The sequence below is a fragment of the Mastigoproctus giganteus genome, chromosome 4, assembly GCF_048544385.1.
Source record: "Mastigoproctus giganteus isolate SK-2022 chromosome 4, ASM4854438v1, whole genome shotgun sequence".
Classification (NCBI taxonomy): Eukaryota; Metazoa; Arthropoda; class Arachnida; order Uropygi; family Thelyphonidae; genus Mastigoproctus; species Mastigoproctus giganteus.
The window spans coordinates 159,136,183-159,159,953 of NC_143578.1; the positions used below are offsets into that span (position 1 = coordinate 159,136,183).

Below are 23,771 nucleotides of genomic sequence, written 5' to 3' on the forward strand. Positions count from 1 at the left end.
TTTATATTTTTTTCTTATTGTACAGAGTTATATTGCCTGAAAGTAGCAGGCCCTACTTCCATGTAGGGTGGACAGGCAGGCAGGAGATTCCTGCTTGGCTAAACAGGCCAAATTAGGCTGAGGTGGTGTTAGCCCTTCAATACATGCTCTTGTGGCATTAGCCCCTGGGACCTCCAGCCCTTTAACTTGGATGGTGGAGGATTTTACTAACTGGTGATAGATTTCGTGGTTATTCTAATTGTTCCATTTAAGATTGAGCTTTAGATTGAGAACTCCTTGTTCTCTAACATTTTGTATATATTGTATATATTTAACCAGTTATCAACGTTATTGATCCTTGGTTTTTAATTCTATATACAGTATACTAATTTTATTTATACAAATATTTCTCCCTCTAGTGAGGTTGACTTTCTGTGTGATGAAGAATTGATGCCGGCTACCAGTAAAGTAACCAAGGATGAACGCGAATAAATAAATATGGAAATTCTAAGTCAGGTCCAAGAACTGAATGAATTAGAAGTATTTTCTGGTAGAAGCATACCAAGAACTCCTGTTAAGGGCAGGTCATCGTCACTTTCAGATCCTACTCAAGGCACACAGGAGAAAGGCTCTAAAAAGAAAAAAGTTAAGGCGCCAGCCAAAGAAGTGAATTCTGATTCAAATGTTCAAGACAAGAAAGAAAAGAATCGGAAAAGATGATAGTGTTATGGATAAAGTTGAAGGTTTTGAATATATAAGAGAAGCAGAAAGTTGTGTAAAAAATTTTTTTATGGGACATTAACAGTAAGGTTCCAACTGCAGCTATACGAATCATTCTTTATTTTTGGGACAAGTTGGAAGCCAAAGCGCAAGACGTACAAATGATAACATAAAGTTAAAAGAAAAGAAAAAGTCAGAAAAAGTGTGTCGAGAAACTTATACAGCAGTAACTTGAAAAGAACTTTAATCTGGCGTAATTGTTCCAAAAATTCCAAAGGTGGTGATAATAAAGGCAACGACTGATCAATATAAATTTAGTGAGGAGATAAAGGCTGATATCCTTAAAGAAGTGAGACCTATGTTGTCATAGTGCGTGTAAGAAATATTAGGACTATAAGAGACCGTGGTGTAATTGTGGAGGCTGAGACCTACGACGACATTGCAAAACTAAAAGGATGTTCGAAAATACAGAGTACGGGTTTAAGCTATACTGTGCCTAAGCCTATTATGCCTAAAGTGGTGATATTTGATGTAGAGAAGGGGATAACAAAAGATGACTTTCTAAAACAACTGTGGTTGAAGAATTTTAAGGATGTTAATGTGACAGAGAAGAAGTATTATATGGACAGTATTGAAACGTTATCATTAAATAAGACCAAGAACTCACAGGCAGAGAACTGGGTCACACAGTTGGCTCCAATATTGTGGTTGAAGATAAAGAATATATCAAGATTGTTTATAGGCTGGTCAGCATGTAGATTTAGAGAAATATATGCTGTAACTCAATGTTACAAATGTTTTATCATTTGGACCCGTAGCAAAATTTTGTTAGGGGAAGAGGCTGTGTGGCCACTGTGCCAAAGGAGGACATTCCTATAAAGAATGCCCAAATCGTAATCAGTAACCATTATGCTGTAATTGTATGAGGAATAAAGTTGAGGCTGCTCATGCACCAGTTGATAAGATATGTCCTGAATATTAGAAAGCGTTGGAGATTTATAAGAAAAAATAATGGCTAGTGAGTTTGGAGTTTTGTAATTGAATGCTCAACATGCGAAAAATGTTGCACCTCAACTAAATTATTTGATGGGGCGAGATAATGTAGAGGCTGCCCTCTTGCAGGAGCCTTATGTAGTCTGTGTAAAAGTTGGAGGATATCCACAAGGATATAAGATAATATCAGAAGGAGATAAACCGATGGCTGCCATTATTGTACTCTCACAAGATTTAGTTGTTACAAAGGTAGCAGCCTTTTTGTAGCAAGAACATTATATGTTGCAAAATAATTGGTAGCTTTGGCAGAGTATAACTTGTGACAATGTACAGCAGGCCCCCGTTATAACGCGGTTCGCTTTACGCTGATTCGCTGTAACGCTGTTCTTATATTATAAATCCATATCTGACTATAACGCTGTCTCAGATCACTATAACGCTCCTTTACAGATTGCATTTTTGGCGTATTTAACGAAATCGTTTCATTTGATGGAGTCAGTAGCTTGAAAATGAATGTCAGAACAGCATTAGAATGTTTCCCACGCCGATTGAGAAATTTTCCCACGCTCAGTGATATTTTCTCGCACGCTAATTTAATTGCAGTACAGCGACTTGTTACGTAGTTCCAAGATCAACATTTTAAAAAATGATCAAGTATATTGTTTGTAATATTTGCGTTATTTGCATTTATCCGATTATCTAGTCATCACTCACTACAGTATTAGACATCGCGCGTAACGGACAGTTTACTTGAACATTGTATCATAATTAATGCAACCAACACAGTTACATTTTCGATGCGGATAAGAATGAAAAAGCAACGTCTGGGTGCAGTACAAAGACTATAAATGTAAGAAAAAGACTGAATTTGAAAATTAAATTAGACGTTTTGAAGCGAATTGATTCCGATCAAAGACAATCGGATGTGTGCCATAATTTAGGACTTGCAAGTTTAACTGTAAGAACAATTATAAAAAATAAATAAAGAATTAATTTTAGCATCGGGAAAGATAGCTGTTCCATTGCAAGCAACTAGGGCTAGGATGGCTATTAGGATTTTATTGAAGATAATATCCAATGTTGAATTCAGTTAAGTTAAATATTATAAAAAGAAAAAAAAAAATTAGCCAATATGATGATCTGAAGAAAACTCACCGGAAAAAAAAAAAAAAAATGTGGAACCATTGAAAACTGGTAAGGGCTGGTTGAATAGATTTAAAATCCAGGGTGAAGCCGCAAGTGCAGATTAAGGAGCCAAAACTTTCAAAAAAGAACTTGTTAAAATTATTGAAGAGGGATATTATGTGTTATACTTCTCAGCAAGTTTTTAACATAGATGAAGCAGGACTTTTGTGGAAATGAACGCCTAAAAGAAGTTTCATATTGAAAGAAGAAAAAAACATGCCAGGTTTCAAAGCGGCATAGGATCGGTTGACTTTATTGTTGGGTGATAACGCTGCGGGGAATTTAAAATTAATACCCCTTTTAGTTTATTTGGAAGAGGGCCAAAGTTCAACCCAAAATCGACACATTTTTCTTTATTAAATTCATCAATTAAATTAAATCAATTTAGATCAATTAAATTCATGATTTTAATTGGAATTTTAAGTTTAATTTTGATACGTAAGTAGTTACCACATAATTATATACATATGTAATGCAGAATATTTTATATGTACAAATATTTGAATATTAAATATTTTGACTGACATTTGTACATCTTTTCACTACCGTTTATTATTGATTAGGAAATATCCTATGGCACCGACCGCAACTCACAAATACATATGTTACCTTATGGGAATGTGGTGCTCGCTTAGCACGGATTCACTTAGCGCTCTGTTTTTCCGGAATGAATTATCAGCGTTAAGCGGGGTCACCTGTATTGTCAATATTCTGAAGAAATGGATCCTCATGTGGAATATCTTGGAGGCTTGCAGCAGGCATTTGGCGTATTACCATCTCACAAGTATTACCATACTTGTGAGATGGTGGTTGCTTTAGATTCTAATGCTAAATCTCCATTGTGGGGTAGCAAGGTATCTGATGACAGTGGAATGTTACTGGAGGATTTTCTTGGTGCTTCCACAATGGAAGCACCAATCATCAGTTAGCCTACGTTAGCTATTCAGACAGAATATTTTTCCGGTCAGCACAATTTAAAGTGTTTTAATCGGTAAAACATTGCTTTTGCTGATTTAATAACTGGACAGTATGTTAATTTAATACCTCTTGATTTAAAATGAATACTACGAAAAAGAGTAAAATGTATCATTTTCATCAAGAGTGGGAACTAGAATACTTTTTTGTAATGGTGAAAGAAAAATATTGCTGTTTGATTTGCAATGCTTCCATGGCTGTACCCAAAAAAGGAAATTTAGAAGGGCACTTCAATGCGCTCTATGGTAAATACCAATCGGATTTTCCGCCGAATAGTGACCGGAAAAAATGCAAATAATTTTCTGATGGTCAATTCATTTTTAAAAATAACAGATTCTCTTTTTGAAAATTTTAAGAACAAAAATGAAATTAAAAGTGCCCTTCAAGATGTGCAGTTATCTTGAAATACTGTGATGCGACACATCGAAAAAAATGAGTAAAAATGTGAGCGAACAATTGCGTGCTGATATTGCCAATTGTATGTCCTTTTCTTTACAACTGGATGAATCTACAGACGTCATTGATACAGCTCAATTGCTCGTTTTTGTTGGTATGTTTTTCGATGATTCTGTTACTAGAGAAGAACTGCTGGGTATGGTTTCATTAAAAGAAAGAACTAGAGGTCTTGATATCTTTAACTCATTCAAACATTTTATTGAAAAAATTAAATTACCACTATTTAAGCTCGTATCAGTAACAACAGATGGAGCAAAAGCAATGACTGGGCATCTTAACAGATCATCTTAACAGAACAGGGCATCGCATGATGCCAAAAGGAATGAATTCCCAGATTTTTTGACTTACCTCTGTATCATCCACCAACAAGTGTTAGCCAGCAAAAGATTAAATACTAAAAGTTTTTGGAAGATTTTACCAGTAAATTAAGTGATCTGAATTTGGAATTACAAGGAAAAAATAAAGTGGGTGACATGATTAGTAGTATTTCTGAATATAAATATCAATTTTTGGCAATGGCTAAGGATCTCAAAGAAAAAAAAAATTCGACCATTTTGCAAATATGCAAGATCATTTGCAAAAATATCCTGTTTTTCAATTTAATAGTGAGAAATATGTTTCTGAAATTGAGAATATTGTGGACGATTTTGAAACCAGATTCAGTGATTTTAAAACAATTGAAGACATTGTTGTTCGATATATTTCTTATCCATTTAATGTCGACTTAGATACGAAACAAATTGCAGAAAAAATCGCTGAGATTTTTCACGTGGAGAAAATATTACTTGAAAATGAAATGATTACATTGCAAAATGATATCTTCCTAAAAGCCAGGTCATCAGAAAAAGAGTTTTGGAAATATGTTTGCCGAGAAAACAAATGTAAAAAAATGCAATGAATTTTTAAATTCCTGTTTTGGTTCCACATATCTGTGTGAATTGGCCTTTTCACTGTGCTATTATGGACTTGCATACAGAAGAATCTTTACGGTTGGACCTATCACAGTATATCTCCGATTTTGAAAGCTTTGCAGGTGACACGAAGATACAAACTTCGCATAAATTAAAATTTTAAAAGTACGTATGAATTTAAAATAAGAATTCTGAATTGTATTGAATTTTAAAATTTATAAACAACATTTTTCAATATGTGTTGATTAACTTTTTTAACCTTGTGCAATGAAATTTTTGAGATGGTAGATCGCGGCACATTTTGAAGGAAAAAAGTAGATCACATTACAAATTAAGTTGGCCACTATGGCAATTTGTAAGACGGCATAGGAAATTATATGTTGGTGTTGTCTGTAATGCTAAGATAAGTAGCTGGAAAAATTTTGTTGAGGAGCAAGGATCTTGAGATGCATGTAGTTCTGTGTTTAAAATTTAACTAACAAGAAGAACTTAGCCACTGTTTCCTGTACTGTAGGTAATGAAAATAATACTTCTCTAAATTGGGCTGATTCTGTGAGCATGGTCTTGAATGATCTCTTTCTGGAATATATAAATAATATGGACACAATGGAACAACTTATTATGAAGCAAGAAAATGCTATATATAATATAGTAAGCAGAGAAGAAATATTTACTTTAGAGGAAGTTGCTGGGCCATACACTGTGCAAAGACATGCCGATCACGTGGCCCTGATAAAATTGAAGTTGATGTGCTTAAGAAGTCGTATAATCTTATGCCAAGAATATTATACTTAGATATGTATAACTAGTATTTGGAGGAGGGCGTCTTCCCCCAGGCCTGGAAGGAGGCACAGGTGAAGTTAATTTTGAAAGGAGTTGATAAACTTTTAAATGAAACTGGTTCATATCGCTCCATTGCTCTGCTATCTGTGCTGGGAAAGACTTGTGAATGACTATGTATCACATTATACATATTATAATCAATATGAATGACATTATACATATTATAATCAATATGTATAATGATTAGTTATAATATGAAGACTATGTCCTCTGAAAACCAGTTTGGTTTTAAAAAAGGTTATGGAAGAGAGAAGATGCTGTATATAGCTTGATTCAGGCAGTGGAGGGCTGTGGGAATCGGTATGTGCTAGGAATTTTTATAGAATTTAAGGGTGCCTTTGACAGGTTGTGTTGGGACTGCATCCTTGCTCATATAAGAGCAACAGAGTGCTCTGTTTTGTTATACAGTAATACCCCGAAGTTACGCGATAGGTGGGTCCGACGAAAATCAAACAGAAACACTAGTTTAGAAGAAAAATATTAATAAAATTGCAGTTCTTTATACATATTAATACAAATTATGTATTAAAAAAATAAATGACTTACGTAAAAAAGTTATGTCGATGGCTTCATAAAATCTAACAAATTTGTCTCACGACACAGACTTCTTTTTTTCATGCAGAATTTCTTCGTAGCAAGCTAATAATTTTTTTATTCCTTGCTTTGTAGCTATAACGCGTTCTTCGTTGTAGTCTATGTTTTCTAAAATTTTTAAGCCCTTTTCAATTGAGCTGAGACCTTCTGTCAAGTTTGCAATTGTCATGTGCTTTTCGCCGTTGCCTCATTTAGGCCTGTAGCACGTGCAATATCACATGGTCTTTCATTTCACTCAAAGCATTTCACAATTTCATATTTTTTCTCTATCGACAAAGGCGGACTGGCCATAAGCCTTACCGGGGAAACACCGGTGGGCCTGTGTGATTTTGGCCATAAACCATAGAATGAGGCCACTATAAATTTTCCCGGGTAAGAATTTTTGACCCAGTCCGCCTCTGTTTATCGATAATTGCTTTTCTTTTTCTCTCTGAATCTGCAGTGTCTTCACCAGTACGCTTCCTTTTCACACCTTTTAAGTATTTTACTCATTTTTAGGGAATAACGCACAATTACAAAACGAGGAGGCACGCTTGATACGCATAAACAAAGCGGCACGCATGTAGCAACTGAATAAACAACACCATAAAGGCAGAGATACACTATTAACACCTCACATTTCTAGGGGTTACTACCATAAAACAATAAAAATCCAGTTGCGTTTCTGCTAGTGGAATCTGTTATAAACTGGTAGTAAACTCGATCTAATTGCATTCCGACAGCTGGAATTGTGTTGGTTTTTACATTATTATGGTGAAATGTGTTTCTCCTAAAACAAATACATTTTCTGAATCTTCTCTTCATTCCTATCGTGTTGCGTTCGGTTGGGATGATTCTGTGTTCGACTGCCATTTCTTGTAAACACAAAGGCGAATCGTACATAAGCCAATTCGGTTCGTGTTATATTATAAGATATCGTTACCGTATTTATAAATAGTGTATGATCGAATTCGTGTAGTGGAAACACGTGTTATACGAGGACTGACTGTATACGGCTCGACCGACGCGATCCATTTCTCTCGTGAAAACGATGTAATTTCTGACAAAAGGTGAGCACGAATTCGAATGCACACATAAATATGACAGTTGGAATACAAATTCTTGTATATGTGTGCAGCTCATGCGCAGCAAAGTTGAATTTTGTTCATCTTTCGCTCTCACTCTCCGCCGTCGCACCTTATATCGATAACATATGAAAAACGACCTTGAAGATAGTGGGCGGAAGTGTTGCCAAACGAAAAATCAAGAACCACGTAACTCCGAGTTCGCGTAAGTCGGGGTATTACTGTATAAAGTATTCAGAGATTATTTTAATGATAAGAAAGTGAGTATAGAAACTGTGTATACTAAAGTTGAAAAACAGTACAAAGAGGTTGGGCTATTGGTCTCGGCTTGTTTATTGGTCCCTTTGCATGGAACATAGTACTTGAGTTCTTACTTCAGGAGAAAGAAGGAATAAAAAAAGATTGCATATGCTGATGATTTAGCAATTTTAGTATTTGGCATTTTTTTCTGTATTACAGAAAAGATCTAAAGAAATTCTAACTGAATTGGAAAATTGGAGCAGACTCTACAAGCTGCAGATATCTCGGGACAAGACAGTCCAGATGTTGCTGAAAGGTTGCTTGAATATGAACAGAGCGCCGACTGTGAGGCTCCTGGGCAATTCAGTTCGGTACGTTAGAGTGACAAAATATTCAGGCCTGATTCTTGAAGAATGATTGTTGTTCACGAAACATGCAAAATTCTCAAAATACAAAAATTAGGACACTTTATGCCAAGCTCTGGTGGGTTGTAAGAAGGGATAGGGGCATTAAAGATCGTGCCTTAAATTACTTTGAGTGCCTATTTGACCTGATCATAACTTAGCCTCTGGAACACGGGTGCATCAGGTGGTCATTAATAAGTATTTATTAGAGGCATAAAGATTTGCCCTGCTTAGTATTACTTGTGCTTGCCAAACTGTCTCGACAGAGGCCTTGCATATTATAGCTGGTAGGCTGCCAGTTCAGTATAAAGTTTTACTGTCTGGATTTATGTATTATACAAAATGAAATATAAAGAAAACCATTATGGACGTGACATCTTGCCCAGATGAAGGAAGGCGTTACACCAGAGCTGATATAAAGCAAGAGAAAAACGATGTGAGGAGCTCAAAGTTAAGTGGCAAATAAATTGGCAAGAATCTAAAATAGGTAGACAAATCTATATGTTCTTTCCAAATGTGGATATAATAGATAATTGGAAAAGAACTTGGTTGCAGTTTGGGTTGAATGCTACCTTTTAATAACAGGCCATGATCTATCCTATAGGCTTTTTAAGTTTGGGCTCTTGGACCTAGGTACATGCAGTTGTGGTGAAGATGGGACTACAGAACATGTTATGTTAGTTTATAATCATTATCTTGATTTAAGAATGAATTTGGAGTTGTTCAAGGATAGACGCCTATTTACTTAATTTAATAATTATGTTGCAGCGTTTTTAGAAGACTGCAATTCAAGTAGGTAGTAGAAGTAATTCTTCTCACTAAGATGATGGAAGTAAAATCTTTAAGATCTGATTTAAGTAGAAGAGGCTAAGTGACTGAAATAATTATTTGTTGTGTTATGTTATACAGTGGATTCCAGTTATTTGGGCCACCGGTTAATCGGGGCAGCCGCTTATTTGGGGAAAATCTCAAAAAACAGAACTCAATTGAGAAAATAGCCAGGGTTTACTTTGCTTAATTGGGACAACATGCCATTTAATCGGGGCAGGAGACCGTAGCACTGGAGATTACCCTACGATTGTCTCCCACTGTACCACGTGGTTCGGTTAGATTTCTGGAGGTAACAACCATAAAACAAAAACAATTAGCAGCCACCTGTTTATTGGGCTTTTCTGTTAGTGCAATCTATCATAAATGGCGATTAAACTTGATCTTATTGAATTTGTGATATAGCGACAGCTGGAATTCTGTGGGTTATTATGGTGAAATGTGTTTACACTTCCATGAAATCTTCTATCATATAAAAAAATTAATTTTCAGAATCTTCTCTTCATTCCTGTTTTTAAAGCTTCATAACTTTTTACTCCATTCTCACTTGCACGTATCGTGTTACTTGCAATTTGTGTGCCGTGTTCTTTGTTATTGATTGCTTATCTTTTTATTATTTTAAATTTTAATCTCCACCGACAAATGTCAGTGAACAGAAATGTCAACTAGTTAGTATGTCATATTACATTACATATTAATTATTCCGATTATCACGTATATTCTTCCAATTTTCACATATTTAATTTTTTAATTGGTAAGGTAATAAAGGGTAAGTTTGTGCTTAATATATCTTTACTTTTATAGCCTATGGATAATATTCCTCAAATTTTTGCTAATTAGAATCACTGTTTAATAGAATTAAAATTCAATTCACAAATCACAATGACCAGCACTTACTACACATCATATAGGGAACGGTACTTTACTATGGTGAGTCCATCGTAACGCGATTTGATTGTACAGTGAACCAGTTGTAAAGCCTGGGTCCATTGTATTTTTAACTATTTACGTGAAACTTCGGATAATTGGGGCAGCCTCTTAATTGAGCCAAAATGCACTAGTCCCGATTTGCCCCAAATAACTGGAATAGACTGTATTAACATTTTTATATTAACCAAAATTGAACTTGAAGCTTTGACCATAATCAGCATAGGCTTCGACCTAGGTAGTGGGTTTGGCGAAGTTGTTTTAATAAAAAAAATCCCCATTGTCTTGTATTAAGGGATGTATTGTCCTTCTCCCACTAGCATATGTCCTGTAAATCACAGATAGAATGTAATACTGCATAGACATTTTCATATTAGATTGAATCATAACCACTAAGTTATCTTTTTTATTTAAATGCTTTTTGCTCCCCTTATGCCCCTACCCTGTATATAGTGTGACCCAAGGATTTCTGTTACTGAAATGCATATTTTTGCATTTAGAGCATTCAATTTTGGTTGACTTTTTTTTTGACAAGGCTGTCAGTATTATTTATGAAAATTAGGAAAGAGCTCCAACATTCATTCCCCAAGGGAGCCCACATATTACACTAGTCTCTCCAGAAGACTGACCATTTATGACAACCTTGTGTTCTGTTAGCCTGCAGCCGAGCATTCATTTGTGCCAGTTACTCCAACTTCTTTATTTTATATAAGTAGCCTTCCATTAGGGATGGTATTGGAAACTTTGGTAAAGTCTAGGTATGTACAGGAACTTCCCGACTTAACGTAAGTCGGAATTTCCCCCATGCTTGTGCAGCACTCGCAACTGTGCTCACTGAATAGATCGAATCAAAAAAGAAATGTTCAACAAACATGTAAATAGAATTATTTATTGTATTTATTCAATTTTTATCTCATGCACAGGAAAAATTACAAAAGCACGCAATTTAAAAAAATTTCAAAATCATAAAATTACGAATGAAGAGAGGAGACAGGATAATGTCAGTAAGTCTTCACCTGATAAGTAAGCCGTTGTGGAGGTTGAGGGCTGTGAAGATTTAGAAGGGGTCGGCCGCTCAACCTTACGAAAGAACATATTAATGAATGACTGGACGGTGGCTTTTTTCTTTTCATCATAGATTTCTTTGTAGCAAGCAAGCATATCATTCACCCCTCTGTTAACTTTTAAGAATCGTTCGCTGTCAGGATCCATCTCCTAGAACCTCGCCATTGCTGATGCAATTTCATAAAATGCCATTGCCATCTGTCTGGTGATGAAGCACCTCAGCTCCTCATTTGGTTCATCTTGAGCTTTGTCTGCATTTTCTTCTTTCAATATTGCTGCCTCAATTCAATAAGTTCTTTGTTAGATTACTCCTTCTCTTCTTCCTCTATTAACTCCTCCACATCTTTGGCATCAACCTCCAACTGAAGTAGCTCTGCAACCTTTACAGTCTTATCTGTAACGCTTTCATATGATTCATCTTTTTCAAATCCTTCAAAGCCTTTTACATGTCGTGGGCATATTTTCTTCCATGTGCCATTTAAATAACTTTTAGTAATTTCTGCCCAGCCCTTATTAATGTTTAAGATGGAGTGGTAAATATTGTAAGATTTACAAAAGTCTCTTACCATAAAAAAATATTTCTCGTTGTCTACTGCAGACAATGCCTAAGCAAATGATGTGTATAAATAGTATGCTTTTAAATTCGAAATAACACCCTGATCCATAGGTCGGATGAGTGAAGTCATGTTTGGCTGTAAAAATATGATTCTCACGTTCAAATTGAAATCAGCTAGATGCGTAGGATGTCCAGGAGCATTATCTAATAGAAGCAAAATCTTGAAAGGAACATCGTTGTCCTTACAATATTTTTCAACCTCGGGAATGAAGCAGCATTTAAACTAATCCTCAAAGAGAGATATTGTTATCCATGCTCTCTGGTTTGATTGGAAATGCATGGGTAGGGTGGCTTTATTGATGCCCTTAAATGCATGAGGATTTCCAGAATGGTACACAAGCAGTTGTTTTAATCTGCAATCTCCTGCTGCATTAGCCCCAAGCAAGAACATGGCCCTATCTTTTAATGCCTTGAAACCTGGCATAGTATTTTCCTCTTTGGCAATGTATGTTCTTTTAGAGAGATAAATATCTTAGTAATATAGCGAAATTTTCAACTTCCAAGGACTTGGAACGAATTACAAAAAAAAAACACACAATGTGTTATTGGGTTCACATTACAATATTTTCAAGATACATCCATTTATTCCTACCGGATGCAAAATACGTTTCCATGATTTTTTTTAAGTTTGCACCCACGGGCAAAAACTTACATGAAGTTGAATTTATGTAAGTCGAGTATTACGTAAGTTGGGGAGTTCCTGTAATGTCAGAATTATTACCTTCAGCAAACTGCTTAATAACTACCTCATAGTAATTTACTAGAATAGTCAGGCATGACCACACTAAAATAGTCAGGCCTCCCCTTAACGAACTCCTTCTTGGATCTATTCAAGATAAAATTCTTGTTGAAATAGTCCTGAATGCTATCTGTAACTGTCCGTGGACTCAATAATCTCCCCTACTACAGAAATCAAATAGACTGGACTATACTTATCTTCTTCTTTATTAGTGATGGCAAAGGATGCAATGAAGCAAGTTCATAATACACACACAACCCACCCCAGCTGTTCATCCCCCCTCTAATAATTTGCCTAATTCTTCCTTAAATTTATTCAAACTGCCTATTTCCACAACACCAGATGTTGGCTGAAGTAAATTTTTGTAAATCTATCCTCCAACCATCTTTTTTTTTTTTTTTTTTTCAATTTAAATTTATATTTCCTCTTTAAATTTTTATCACCTGAGCAAGAATTAGATGATGCCACCCACATTTAATTTCCTCAACATTTATGGATTTAAACACTTTGATCAGGTCTTTTTGCAGGTTCTTTGTTTCCAATTCTGCAGTTTTTAGAACTAAAATCTTTTAGGTTAGGAGTATCATCTTTTATTGTACTTGGCTAACTTTGTTGCTCTTTCCTGCAGCTGTCCCAACATATCCACATAATTCCTAAAACAAGGCTTTAAGATCTTTATGCAGTATTCAAGATGCATCTTAACATTGCCTTATACAATGAGACAATCACCTCCTTATCCCTGCTGACAAAATTTGCATATATCATTGGCATAACCTCATAAGTGTTCTAGCACTTTGTCAGCACCCCTCAGAAACCCATTGCTAAACTATGCAATTATTCCAGATCTTTTTATATATTATTTCCACAGGTCCACTATCTTGAGTGTAGTAATTGGTATGTTATTCTGGGATTACTGCTACCCAGTACCTTTCATTTTTAATTTTATATGTCATATCCTGATTTCTGTTGTTAACCAGCCTGTCAACCTTCATCATCTGCAGACTTTGAAGTTAAACTTAATATGTCTTCATCAATATCAAAAACAATAAAGGGTACAGTACTTATGGCCATTATTTATGTATTTTCTCCCACTAGGGAGAAAATGTATAAAAAGTGCAAAAATAATTAAGAAAATACTAAACATATGAAACAGAATAAAAGTATTGTTGTGTGCGAGTCAGTACATAAGTTTGATCACTGTTGTTCAGGAGTTACATTTATTTTGTAATTATGATGAACGGCGAGGGAGGGAGGGAAAGAGAGAGAGAGAGAGAGAGAGAGAGAGAGAGAGAGAGAGTGACAGTAAATATAAGATTGATATCATACCTTTATCACACAACAATATTTTTATTCTGTTTTATATATTTAGTACTTTCTTCTTTTTTTTAAAGAAAGATTGTGAACGGCTCAAGGGGTAGAATTTTTTTCAGCCTGGACTGTACTTGTTAACAGGAGAGATTGCTTCTACAGGGATGGGATGCACTTAAATAGAAAGGGTGCAAGAATATTTGCTGATGCTATCGAGGCAGTGTTAGGTGGGTCAGAAAACTGCTAGCTTGGGGGGAGACAAAGACCAGTAGATTGACAGTAGCCACTGGCAGAGGTGAAAGAAATTTTTGCACTGCTTCTATTAGAATGAGCAGAAGCCTGAAAAACAAGAAGCATGATATTTCAGAGACTGCTGGGAGCCATTGCGGTACAAGTAAACACACGGGTTGTGTTAGGGTAGCTAAGAAAAAGAACAGGTGCAGGTATACTTGCGTGTACACCAATGCTAGGAGTTTAGTAAATAAATTTGATGAATTTGAGGTATTGCTCAAAACATCAAAGGCAGATATTGTTGGGATATCAGGGACGTGGTGTCACACAGATATAAGGGATGCAGAACTGGAATTTGGGGAGTACAACGTCTACAGAAAGGATAGACAGGATAGGAAGGGGGGAGGGGTTATGCTATTAGTTAAGAAACACATAAAAACCAAGGAAGTGAAGCCAGTCGACATCGCTGGACAGTGCAGTGTTGAGTCAGTTTGGTGTGACATATGCATTGGGAGATCAAAATTGAGAGTAGGAGTGTGCTATAGGCCTAATGACTCTGATGAGTATAATAAGAAACTGTACAGGGAAATAGAGTGGGCCAGTAAATCAGAGAGTCTTATAATGGGAAATTTTAATTTCCCAGATATTGACTGGAATTTGGGGGCTGGTCACTCACACACTAGCAGGGCTTTTGTGGATTTATTAGGCGCCTCCGTAGCCAGGTGGGAAGGAGCAGCAGTGCGTAGCACACGCTTCTTGATTAGACCGGGGTTCGAGCCCGTCACCACCAAATACGGAGGATGCGTAAAGGTCAGGGAATGACCACCGCATATCCCGGAGCAATATGGCCTTAGTTGCTAATGCTCCTGAAAAAAAAAAAAAAAAAAAAAAAAACCAAAAAAGTGGATTTATTGGATGATTGTTTTCTACATCAGCATGTTCGGGAGGCAACTAGAGGGAGTAATACTCTTGATTTGAATATCAGCAGTGATTCTTCATGCATTAAGAATCTGCAGATAAATGAACCACTAGGTGGCAGTGATCACAGTGTGCTGAAGTGGGATTTACTCAAAGAGGTAACTACCATTATGGGTAAAGGGAAGGGTTATTGCTTCCGTAAAGGCGACTACGATGGACTGAGACAGTATTTAAATTCTATACAGTGGGACCAACTGATGATGTTACCAACAGCAAATTCAAAATGGGAAGCATTCAAAGAACTTATCTTGGAAGCTACTAGGCTTTACATACCAACTAAGAAATATTATTCAAGGTTTAGGCCAAAATGGATGTCAGATGAACTAATGAGGCATATGGCAGAGAAGAAAAATGCATGGGATACTTACAAATTAACACATGACACAGAAGCCTATGATAGATACAAGTTGATATGCAACCAAGTTACAAAGGAGGTTAGGCAGGCGAAGGCAGATTACGAGAAATCCTTGGCAAGGGATGCAAAGAAAAACAGCAAAGAGTTCTTTACTTATGTAAACTCTAGAAGGAAGGGGATGAATGAGATTGGTCCACTTGATATTGATGGGTCAACTGTTGATGATCCTGCTCAGGTAGCTAACAAACTAAATGAATATTTTGCATTGACATTCACAAATGAGGAGTTATTCAGCAAGGGGAATGCCAGAGGTGTATTCAACTCTAGCAGTAAGCTACAGAATCTTGAAATAACTGGGAGTAAAGTGGAGGAGAAACTGTTGAAGATAAACACAAGAAAGGCACCCGGGGTGGATGGGATCTATCCAGTTATATTAAAGGAGGCAGCAAAGGAAGTAAGCAAACCCTTAGCCATAATTATGAGCGCTTCCTTGGACTCAGGGGAAGTACCCATGGACTGGAGATGTGCAAATGTGACCCCAATTCACAAAGGAGGATCAAAGGGCGACACAAGTAATTATAGACCTGTTAGTTTAACTTCTGTTCACGGAAAGTTAATGGAGGCACTGGTTAAAGAAGCACTGCAGGATCATTTAGATAAGACTTCAGTTATAGCTCAGACACAGCATGGTTTTGTTAAGGGGAAGTCTTGCCTGACCAATTTGATTGGATATTATGATGCAGTCACAAAAGAACTGGATGCAGGGAATAGCTTTGATATTATATACTTGGATCTTAGAAAGGCTTTTGATACTGTTGCACATGGAAAACTGCTACACAAATTGGAGCAGTGTGACATTGGAGGCAAATTGCTGCTATGGATAAAGGGGTGGTTGAGGGGGAGAAGACAGAGAGTGGTAATCAATGGACACTGCTCATCGTGGACTAATGTTATTAGTGGAGTCCCTCAGGGCTCAGTGTTGGGTCCATTATTGTTTTCTGTATTTATAAATGATATTGATGATGATATATCAAGCTTAATGTCCAAGTTTGCAGATGATACAAAGGTTGGCAGGGTTGTCAAGGACACTACTGACACTATGCTGCTGCAACAGGATCTGGAAAGGTTGAGCAGATGGGCTGAGAGGTGGCAAATGAAGTTTAACATTGACAAATGTAAAGTACTACACATGGGAAACAGCAACCCCAGAGCAACGTATCAACTCTGTCGTACTACACTGACAGTGGTAGAGAATGAAAGGGACTTGGGGGTGGTTGTGCAGGCAGATATGAAGTTCTCTGAGCAGTGCAGACGGGCTGCAAGAGTAGCTCATGGAGTATTGTCAATGATATACAGGAATTTTTCCAGCAGGGATAAGGAGGTGATTATTCCATTGTATAAGGCAATGGTCAGGCCACACCTAGAGTACTGTATACAGGTCTGGAGGCCTCATTTCAAGAAGGATGTAGAGCTGCTGGAACGAGTACAGAGAAGGGCAACAAGATTAGTGATGGAACAAAGGGGTGCTCTTACGAAGAAAGGGTTAAGTTTTGCAAATTACAGTGTCTGGAGACTAGGCACCAGCGAGGTGATCTGATAGAGGTGAATAAAGCCTTGAATGGTTTGAGCATGCTCAATGCTGATGGGATTCTTCCTCTAGCTCAGAATAATCACCTGAGAGGGCATAAATTCAAATTGAGGAAAGACAGATGTAGGATAGACATGCAGAAATTTGCCTTTAGCCAGCGGGTGGTTGGTTGGTGGAACAGACTTCCATCCCTTGTAGTGGAGGTTGATAGCCTAAATAAGTTTAAGGCTCAGCTGGACAGGTATTTTGAACGAACAGAGGGGGGTGAAGTGGAAGTGGGTTTTTTTTTTTTTTTTTTTTTTTTTTTTTTGGCTGATGCTGCATAAGCTTGCTTTTTTGCGTCAAATGCCTCTACTAATGCTAATGCTAAAGTATTTATGCATTATTGTTTTTGGCTTTTGCAGCAAAAGCCTTGGGCTTTCCTGCTGCATATGACAAATACTAATAGGGAATCTTCTCCTTTTAGTCTCCTTTGACTTAAAATCTCCGTACACAATTCTGTCATTCATCTGTGATTATTACTATTGTTGACTTTCTCATATCACCTGTATTGACTTGCATATGACAGTATGCAAGTCAATACAATATGCTTTCACTGCTGGCTTTTCTGACAACCTTTTTAACCCGGGAATGTAAACCATGGGATTGAGTCAATCTAGATTGGAAAGGGCAGAAACGTTTTTTGGGCTTTCCTCTCACTATGACTGAATTAATCATCCCTCAGTGATGAAGGTTGCTTGACAAAAAAAAAAAAAAAAAAAAAAAAGAATTCTGTCAAATTTGGAAGAAAAAGTTCTAAAAGTAGGGTGATTTTCTCTTAAGTGGATTCAAACCTTGAGCCATGTATTTGTGTTTAGAAAGCAATGAACTTGTTAATACCCTAGCACCCAGCTTGCCAATGCTACTTTTATTATTATTATTTGCATGGGTCAGCAGTATTCCATTTTTAATTTTTTATCATTAGAAGAAATAGAACAAAAAATTTTTTTTTTTTTTTTTTTTTTGTTTTTACAATTTCCATGTTTTATATTCTATATTTTTTTCTCATCAAATTATTGAATTAAATAATAAAAAAAAAACCCATAAAATATACAAGTGATCATTTCTGATTTTATGATATTTTAAATAGATGATGAAAAAAGCTTAGTGGAAGAAGTATTTAAAAATGCCATGGATGTTTTATCTGATGAGGATAAAAAGCTTCCTCAGGTAAAAAAAAAAAAAAAAAAAAAAACTGAATATTTTAGTAATATTGAAGTATGATAAATAATTATTCTCCTCAATGGAAGTTGGAAAATTATAAATTTAATTTATTGTTAAATTTTAAAATGCATAAATTACACAATAAAATGCTGATTTTGAACAACAGGCATTCCTGAATTTTTCAGGAATGTTTGTGAAGGAAAAGTTCTTAAATGTGGTTCAATTTTGTAATCGATATAGTAGAGAAATCAGAGGCTGTATTCCAAAAAATATTCACTCTCAGAAACACAACTGGAATAATCATAGGATTTATAATATATCTTCTAATAGCAAAATAAGATTTTAAAATAAATAATTATCTTTATTGAATTTCAGGCACCAGATTTATGAGTTACGGAAATATTTTTTTGCCTAAACAAGAATATTTTTGCTAAAAACAAAAAATCAATATAACACTACATTTACTACATAATTTAAATAGAAATAAACATTTTCAGAATTAAAACCCATTTATACAAGTCAAATTGCAGTGTGACTGATGGAAACTACTCTTACTTTATATTGCTGTAATCATCAAGATGCTTCTTTGTCTGGAAACACAAATGATTTCAGACAGAATAGCAAAAATTTGCCCAGTCAGTTGAATTGTTCAACACAGAAATTATTTTTTAACTGATAAGCGATGCCCTTAGTAATTTAGCCCTTCATCATGTGTGCTTATTGGTATATATTTGAAATTTTGTGTTATATTTAACCCTTTCACAAGTGTTTCTGGACATTATGAATGTGACTGGGAATGGATTTTTTTTTTTTTTTGAGGAATTTGGAAGTTTTTGAAAATTAGAAAAATACGTATACAAATTCTATTAAATATAAATTTTTTTCCTATTCTGACTTTCTAGCCATATATATGTGAGGGCCATTTAAGAAGTTTATGATCTGAATATGAAGGGTTTATTTGAGGAGTCTGGTAGTGCATTCTCTTTTTGACTTAGTTCCCTTTGGAGTCGATACACTTTTGCCACCAATGCTGAAATGCATTGATTCTGACTGTGAAGAAAGTTTTCTCTTGGGCATTCCAGGAATGCATCAACATTATCACTGCCAGTGGGAAAAAGGATGCCAGGCAGGTATTTTTTTCAAATTAGGAAATAGGCAAAGTCTGATAGTGCTGTATCTGATGAATGTGGGGAATGAACCAAGATTGTAAAGCCACACTCATGCAATGAAACCATGGCATTGAGTCTTGTGGTCATTTGTATTGACTCCTTTGCTGAGTTTTCCTTAGTTTTTGTCTTTGAGATTTTCAAGCAAACACATCACAAGGTCTGCATTATATGCCCCTGTGACTGTCTGGCTTTTCTGCTGGTAATCTTCTAGCACTTCATCAGCATCCCAAATTACTGATACTATCACCTTGCCAGCAGAAAGAATCAACTTTGTTTTGTTGGATTGTTGAAGGGGAGAAAGGCTGTGTTTCCATTATTTGGACTGCTCCTTTGCCTCTAGCTGAAAGTGATGGACCCACACCTCATCCATAGCGGAGATGGGGGAAACCTCTGGTGCTGTCAGGCAACTAACTAACACACCTCACCCATGGTCACAAGCCTTGGAAGGAAATTTATGAAGTTCTTGAAAATAATGAAAATGTTCACTTGATAACATGTGTGTTTTGATCTACTATCAACATCTTTAGGCCCCATCATGCTGACACCTTTTTCATAGCAAGAAGTGCTGTGTTATATGGTACACTACACAATCAGATGAGATGTCCAAGAAGCTGGCAGTATACCAAACTGTCACTTTGATCACTCATCACTAGATCACACACACATATCAACAACTTCTGGAATGATGGATATTGGAGGTTTTCCACAGTATGTGTCGTCTTTCAGGTTTCCCTCCCTTTAGCATTAGCATTAGTAGAGGCATTTGATGCAAGAAAGCAAGCTTATGCAGCATCAGCCAAAAAAAAAAAATAAAAAAAAAAATAAATAAAAAATAACCACTTCCACTTCACCCCTCTGTTCGTTCGAAATACCTGTCCAGCTGAGCCTTAAACTTATTTAGGCTATCAACTTCCACGACAAGGGATGGAAGTCTGTTCCACCAACCAACCACCCGCTGGCTAAAGGCAAATTTCCTCACGTCTATCCTACATCTGTCTTTCCTCAATTTGAATTTATGCCCTCTCAGGTGATTATTCTGAGCTAGAGGAAGAATCCCATCAGCATTGAGCATGCTCAAACCATTCAAGGCTTTATACACCTCTATCAGATCACCTCACTGGTGCCTAGTCTCCAGACACTGTAATTTGCAAAACTTAAGACTTTCTTCGTAAGAGCACCCCCTTTGTTCCATTCACTAATCTTGTTGCCCTTCTCTGTACTCGTTCCAGCATCTCTACATCCTTCTTGAAATGAGGCCTCCAGACCTGTATGCAGTACTCTAGGTGTGGCCTAACCATTGCCTTATACAAGGGAATAATCACCTCCTTATCCCTGCTAGAAAAATTCCTATATATCATTGACAATACACCATGAGCTACTCTTGCAGCCCGTCTGCACTGCTCAGAGAACTTCATATCTGCCTGCACATCCACCCCCAGGTCCCTTTCATTCTCTACCACTGTCAGTGTAGTACCACAGAGTTGATACGTTGCTCTGGGGTTGCTGTTTCCCATATGTAGTACTTTACATTTGTCAATGTTAAACTTCATTTGCCACCTCTCAGCCCATCTGCTCAACCTTTCCAGATCCTGTTGCAGCAGCATAGTGTCAGTAGTGTCCTTGACAACCCTGCTAACCTTTGTATCATCTGCAAACTTGGACATTAAGCTTGATATACCATCATCAATATCATTTATAAATACAGAAAAGAATAATGGACCCAATACTGAACCCTGAGGGACTCCACTAATAACATTAGTCCACGATGAGCAGTGTCCATTGATTACCACTCTGTGTCTTCTCCCCCTCAACCACCCCTTTATCCATAGTAGCAATTTGCCTCCAATGCCACACTGCTCCAATTTGTGCAGCAGTCTTCCATGTGCAACAGAATCAAAAGCCTTTCTAAGATCCAAGTATATAATATCAAAGTTATTCCCTGCATCCAGTTCTTTTGTGACTGCATCATAGTATCCAATCAGATTGGTCAGGCGAGACTTCCCCTTAACAAAACCATGCTGTGTCTGAGCTATACCTGAAGTCTTGTCTAGATGATTCTGCAGTGCTTCTTTAACCAGTGCCTCCATTAATTTTCCGTGAACAGAAGTTAAACTAACAGGTCTATAATTACTTGTGTCGCCCTTTGATCCTCCTTTGTGAATTGGGGTCACATTTGCACATCTCCAGTCCATGGGTACTTCCCCTGAGTCCAAGGAAGCTCTCATAATTATGGCTAAGGGTTTGCTTACTTCCTTTGCTGCTTCCTTTAATATAACTGGATAGATCCCATCCACCACGGGTGCCTTTCTTGTGTTTATCTTCAACAATCTCTCCTCCACTTTACTCTCAGTTATTACAAGATTCTCTATCTTACTGCCAGAGTTGAATACACCTCTGGCATTCCCCTTGCTGAATAACTCCTCATGTGTGAATGTCGATGCAAAATATTCATTTAGTTTGTTAGCTACCTGAGCAGGATCATCAACAGTTGACCCATCGATATCAAGTGGACTAATCTGATTCATCCCCTTCCTTCTAGAGTTTACATAAGTAAAGAACTCTTTGCTGTTTTTCTTTGCATCCCTTGCCAAAGATTTCTCGTAATCTGCCTTCGCCTGCCTAAACTCCTTTGTAACTTGGCTACAGATCAACTTGTATCTACCATAGGCTTCTGTGTCACGTGTTAATTTGTATGTATCCCATGCATTTTTCTTCTCTTCCATATGTCTCTTTAGTTCATCTGACATCCAATTAGGCCTAAACTTGAACAATATTTCTTAGTTGGTATGTAAAGCCTAGTAGCTTCCAAGATAAGTTCTTTGAATGCTTCCCATTTTGAATTTGCTGTTGGTAACATCATCAGTTGGTCCCACTGTATAGAATTTAAATACTGTCTCAGTCCATCGTAGTCACCTTTACGAAAGCAATAACCCTTCCCTTTACCCCTAATGGTAGTTACCTCTTTGAGTAAATCCCACTTCAACACACTGTGATCACTGCCACCTAGTGGTTCATTTACCTGCAGATTCGTAATGCATGAAGAATCGCTACTGATAATCAAATCAAGAGTATTACTCCCTCTAGTTGCCTCCCGAACATGCTGATGTAGAAAACAATCATCCAATAAATCCACAAAAGCCTTGCTAGTGTGTGAGTGACCAGCCCCCAAATTCCAGTCAATATCTGGGAAATTGAAATCCCTCATTATAAGACTCTCTGATTTACTGGCTCACTCTATTTCCCTGTACAGTTCCTTATTATACTCATCAGAGTCATTAGGCCTATAGCACACTCCTACTTTCAATTTTGATCTCCCAATGCTTATGTCACACCAAACAGAACCCACACTGCACTGTCCAGCGATGTCGGCTGGCTTCACTTCCTTGTATTTTATGTATTTCTTAACTAATAGTGTAACCCCCTCCTCCCTTCCTATCCTGTCTGTCCTTTCTGTAGACATTGTACTCCCGAAATTCCAGTTCTGCATTCCTTATATCTGTGTGACACCACGTCTCTGAAATCCCCACAATATCTGCCTTTGATGTTTTGAGCAATACCTCAAATTCATCAAATTTATTCACTAAACTCCTAGCATTGGTGTACACGCAAGTATACATGCACCTGTTCTTTTTCTTAGCTACCCTAACACAACCCATGTGTTTACTTGTACCCCAATGATTCCCAGCAGTCTCTGAAATATCCTGCATCTTATTTTCCAGGCTGCGGCTCATTCCACTAGACGCATTGCAAGAATCACTTTCACCTCTGCCAGTGGCTACTGTTAATCTATTAGTCCTTGTATCCCCCCAATATAGCAGTTTTCCGACACACTGCCTCGATAGCATCAGCAAACATTCTTGCACCCTTTCTATATAAGTGTATCCCATCCCTTTAGAAACAGTCTCTCCTGTTAAGAACTCCTTTTTTAAATTTTGCTTCTCACTTCTTAACCATGGAATAGGAAGGGCATCTCCCCCTGCCTACAATGTTGTAAACCATATCCTTTTGCATTGCTTTTGGCTTTAGTCCCTTTTTTTTTTCTTAAATATCGGACAAATGAACAGTAATTGATTTTGTCCATCTTTCCTCATTTCCTAAACTTTGTTGATTTTAGGGCTTTTAAATAAAAAAATACTTTAATTAATAAAAAAGACCAACTAGACCTAGAATTCTGTACTGGTGTGGGAAATTCTTAAAGGATGTATGTTTGTGTAGCACACGCTTCTTGATTAGACCGGGGTTCGAGCCCGTGCCCACCAAATGCGGAGGATGCGGAAAGGTCAGGGAATGACCACCGCATATCCCCGTAGGAATATGGCCTTAGTTGCTAATGTTCCAAAAAAAAACCAAATAACAAACGACAACAGCATGTTTGTGTAATCACGTTGTAAGATGTTGGT

General features: G+C 36.9%; 1 protein-coding gene across 2 annotated transcripts in view; it reads left to right on the forward strand.

Annotated features, from left to right (window-relative positions):
• Mtr4 (exosome RNA helicase Mtr4) overlaps positions 1 to 23,771 on the forward strand; it is a 499,068-nt gene that overhangs the window by 178,415 nt on the left and 296,882 nt on the right. For both annotated transcript variants that reach the window (XM_090371841.1, XM_090371842.1), the window contains exon 11: positions 18,129 to 18,208. In XM_090371841.1, coding sequence (XP_090227967.1) covers positions 18,129 to 18,208 — 80 coding nt within the window. The remainder of the gene's footprint in view (positions 1 to 18,128; positions 18,209 to 23,771) is intronic.